The sequence below is a fragment of the Trachinotus anak genome, unplaced genomic scaffold, assembly GCF_046630095.1.
Source record: "Trachinotus anak isolate AG129_WGS33_773 ecotype Australia unplaced genomic scaffold, CSIRO_AGI_Tana_v1 ptg000008l, whole genome shotgun sequence".
Taxonomy (NCBI): Eukaryota; Metazoa; Chordata; class Actinopteri; order Carangiformes; family Carangidae; genus Trachinotus; species Trachinotus anak.
Window position 1 is genome coordinate 18,408,474 of NW_027273859.1, and position 4,305 is coordinate 18,412,778.

The window sequence follows — 4,305 nt, forward strand, 5'->3', positions numbered from 1 at the left end:
GTTTATTATTCTGCTTTGTGTAACAAGGAAATCACATTTTCAGTGTATAGTTTGAACATTACCCCTTGTTATAAGCATCAAGGCCAAAGTACACTCTGAGCATTCAAGGATATTATTTACTGGATAGGATTCACATCATTTCAGATTTGAGAGGAAAGGGAAGAAAAAAATAAAAGAATCAAATGGAAAATCAGAGAAAATAGGAAGTGTACGTCTATAGAATTACACAAATGAATTATTATTATAATAGTCAATTAAGAGATTTCACCTAATTTAATTGTGAAAATGATTCTAACTACATCTTAAATAAATATCACAAAAAAAAAAAAACATTAATCAAAATGATAAACGGTCATGGGAAAAAATAAAATCTTTCCAAATTCAAGTTGTGTTAAATTATCTTTTTGGGCACTACAATACTGTACACTAGTGAGCAAAATTCCAGGTTAATGAAATCAGATTCATGGAAAAATTACCAACTTTTCTACTGTGCTGTGTCAAAGCTCACATAAACTGTTCAGATGGGAACATGTTGTGCAATAAAGCGCAGTTTTATCGGCACAGTCTACAGGCTCACTGCCAGTTGTGTGTTGATAGTGCTGATTAAGTAGCATCCATCAGATCAAACTGTTTTTCCATTTCCATGGAGCCCTGGAAATATTTCTAGCTTACTTTTTTTTTTTCAAAACTTTTTGCAATAATTGACTTCATTCAGGTAGAACGAAACTGTTGAATGATCTTATTGTGGTTTAGCTGCAAACCTGTGGAGAATTTACTTCTTTTTTTGTTTTTTACTGTAAACTTTCTCTGAGGCTCATTAATTCATTATGTAATATTTATAACAATTCACCTCCTACTATTATTAGTGGAAATATCTTTATGTATTCATATACAACATCATCAGGTGAGCACATGTACAGTATTATATCATCTCCAAAAGCAGTGGTTTGCAACCTTTTTGTTCAGATTTCAGATTTCTATATAATTTTTATATGAAATATTTGTAGGGGCCTTAAGAGGTAAAGGTATCCAGTATTTCACAAGAAAAAAAGCAGAAATTAGAGAAAAGATTCTTAGTTAGGAAAACTTGAGTACCAGATTTTTTTCTTTCTTTTTTCATGCCCTAATGTGACTCCTCAAATTTATATAATATTTACCATTAACCAACAGCTTTCACCACCACAGAATAAGCCACCTGCTATTTTTTCCACTTGTCACAGCAAAAACCACAGAAGATTTTGAGATATGGAGCCCACACCTATTTACTACCAAGTTTAGTCTATTGTTGCTTTATCAGTTTTCAGCCCAAAGAATTTTCTCTTAGTTTTTGCCTCTACCAGCCATATCACACTCATCCTTCTGACCCCAGATTAATACTGTGTTAATATACAACCGAGGAGGCAGGTACATTCCAGCCACCTCCCTTTATGTCTGAAGAGGCAGAGAAAGTTACAAAGACTCATACACCTTTGACTGCAGCAACATTTGTTGGCATTCAAATTTGCAGAGGGGATTTACTTACATTATAGGTGAGTCTAGCATTGTCTTATGGTGAACAGATACAACTGCTTCCTGCCTAATACCAGTGTCATCAAGACTTGCAAAGGTACTTCTACAGGAATCTTCTTCAGGAATAATAAGAAAAAGGAACTTGGAAATAAAAAGCAACAAGTGAGTTAAAGGATCATGAATGTGAAGAAGCAGCTGTGGTCTCTGGCCCGTTTTATCCTGCCTGGTGTGGGATTTGCATTGATGTGCACCGGGGCTTACCTGGTGTCCCTGCAGACTGATTACATATACACTTGGACGGTCATCCCTGCCCATACCATGCTCGTCCTTGGCCTTCTGGCCATGCTCATCGGGTTCTTCTGGAACATCTGCCTCAGCATGAAGACTAAGATGTACCAGAGAAGACGACATGAACAGCACATCCACATCTACACTATTGAAAGGTAAAACCACCTGTGAGCCCTGGTACCAACCTTATCACAATGTTTTAGTGAAATGGTGATGAAAGCGACAACACAACATTTGATTTGTGCTGAAAAGGTGAATTTCAAAAAGAAAATTCGCATTTTAACCGATATTAAAAATAATGACCTGGTAACTGAATTACTTTTAAAATAGTTAAAATAGTGTTTGTCTGGACGAAACAGAGTAAATGCTTTTTGTTTTAGCATCAAAACTCAACAAATAGAATTTTGGAAAACAAATAAAACTACATGAAACTAATGCCCCTGTTGTATTCTTTGTCTTTCCCTCTAGACCAAGCTCCTTTCCTCCATCATACGAGGAGTCCCAGAGACGCCAACTCTCTACTGATACAGTCCCTGAGACCGTGGTTGTGGTTGATGGAGTGGATGTGGTGATGGGTCTTGCTCCTCCACTCTACAGCCAGGACAGCTCAGAGGCCCCAGACTGTACATGGAGCTGGGAGCAGCCTCCGCGATACAGTCAGGTTGAGTGTATTCAGCAGGGGCAAGGATTGAGTGTGCAAGAGGAAAGGGAGGAATGCTGATTGTGAAGAGGCACGACTTCTAGACTGAACTGGGAGAGAAAGTTCCAGAGGAATGGGAAGCGGTTTGTATGGCTGGATTCCTTGGCTGCCAAATGATGAGCCACAGAGACGTGTTGACATCACTTGTGTGCCATGAATCTACACCCAGCACCCAACCTCTGAACTCTATTGTCTGACCGGACTGCTAACAGGCCAGTTTCAGCCCAGCGGTATCAGTAGAGGAACAGCCTGTTCAGTTAAACTGTGGTTTGTGCTGATACTACTCAAATGGTTTTGTCTCTGGTTTCCTGAAACAAGGACGAGTTCACATTTGAGTTGCAAAACTGAGGACAAATAACCGACGGCAGTATTAATCCGGTTGGATCCATGGACGTGTGAATTGACAGACAGTACTTATTTTTCCTAGATGTAAATGGTGGTGTCCCTGTTCTAGGGTCTTTTGTGTTATGGAATAAAAATATCAAGGCACTAAACCTGCACTGTGTGATTATATTGCTTGTGCTCAAAATGTTTCTTTCTCAGTATTTAGTCAAGCTTTGGTAGACTTGTTTTGCATTATGAAGTATGACTTTTCACATCCATTAAGATATCTTAGAATAGTAGTCTTTATCAACCTGATTAAATTCCAAAAAACATTTAACAAACAAATCAGAATTGTATTTTTAAAATTTGATATTATGTATATGTTCCTAATAAGCTGTTTACAATAATGAATCTGTGTTACACTAAATAGTGCATAGACAACATGTGACAAATGCCCCCAGTCTGACTTGAACCAGGAACATTGACTTGAACCAGGAACATTAAAATTGCAAGGACCTTATCTGTCCTTGATAAGGACACAACAACATCCCGACAACATACATTAGATTTTTATGCCACTACCACTGAGGTTGAAAACTACTAGCTCTTAATTTGGTTATGAATTTAAAATATTTGCAACTATGTCAGTGGTCCACTGGTTATATTTATATACTATTGCCCTAACTTCGGCCAATAAGGCTGAGGCTGAGGCAAAGTCTTTTCAGTCTTTGCTGAATTTGTACATTTGCTGTGCATGACACACATGAGCTGTCCTAACAGGCTGTTTTAAAAGATTATGTGTTCTCTCTGAAGTACACCTGACAGCACAGTTGAAAAGTTCACCACAATAAAAACACTGGTGGACCATTAATGTTCTGCACTGGTATGCAACCTTGCAGCTCATAAATGAAAAAGGGGGGGGGGGGTTACTAACACTATCTAAATTCACCAAGTACTTGAAAGGAAAATATTTATCTAAGCACGCCCCTACCTATTAGACAGGAGTCTCTGAAACATGGACAATTTCAGCTACTACCTAAACCGTCTTCTTAGTGACAAATTCAAAGGTGATAAACTGGCACTGATGCTCAGCCAACCTCAGAAATAACCCATGACATTATAAAACAGTTGGATGGGGCAATAACCTGTAATGGCTGACAGGTAATGCCTGGCTGACTGAGTGAACACATCCTTGCGGATATCCACTGGCATATCCTCAACTCATAATGACGGCAATCACTGTGTTTATGAGTTCCTGCTCTCAGTGTCTCATTCAGGTCGTATAAAGATCAAACCTTTTCATTTCTTATCACAACACAACAGCTTCAACACGTTCCACACTCGGTTCAAAAGCAGGTGCTGCACCTGGCAAACAAAAGCCTACTTTTCCTCAACAATCACCATGTGATATATAGTATTGGCACAACACAGTGCTCTAAATTATGAAAAATCTGTTTAATTAAAATCCAAAAATGCCTCAGGGC

General features: G+C 38.3%; 1 protein-coding gene across 1 annotated transcript; it reads left to right on the forward strand.

The window, feature by feature from the left end:
* Positions 1-1,103: 1,103 nt before the first annotated feature.
* LOC139624807 (transmembrane protein 252-like) lies at positions 1,104-3,132 on the forward strand. The gene is made up of 2 exons (XM_071484173.1): positions 1,104-1,952; positions 2,266-3,132. The coding sequence occupies exons 1-2, from the start codon at positions 1,687-1,689 to the stop codon at positions 2,516-2,518; spliced, it is 519 nt and encodes a 172-aa protein (XP_071340274.1). The 5' UTR covers positions 1,104-1,686; the 3' UTR covers positions 2,519-3,132.
* Positions 3,133-4,305: the final 1,173 nt, after the last annotated feature.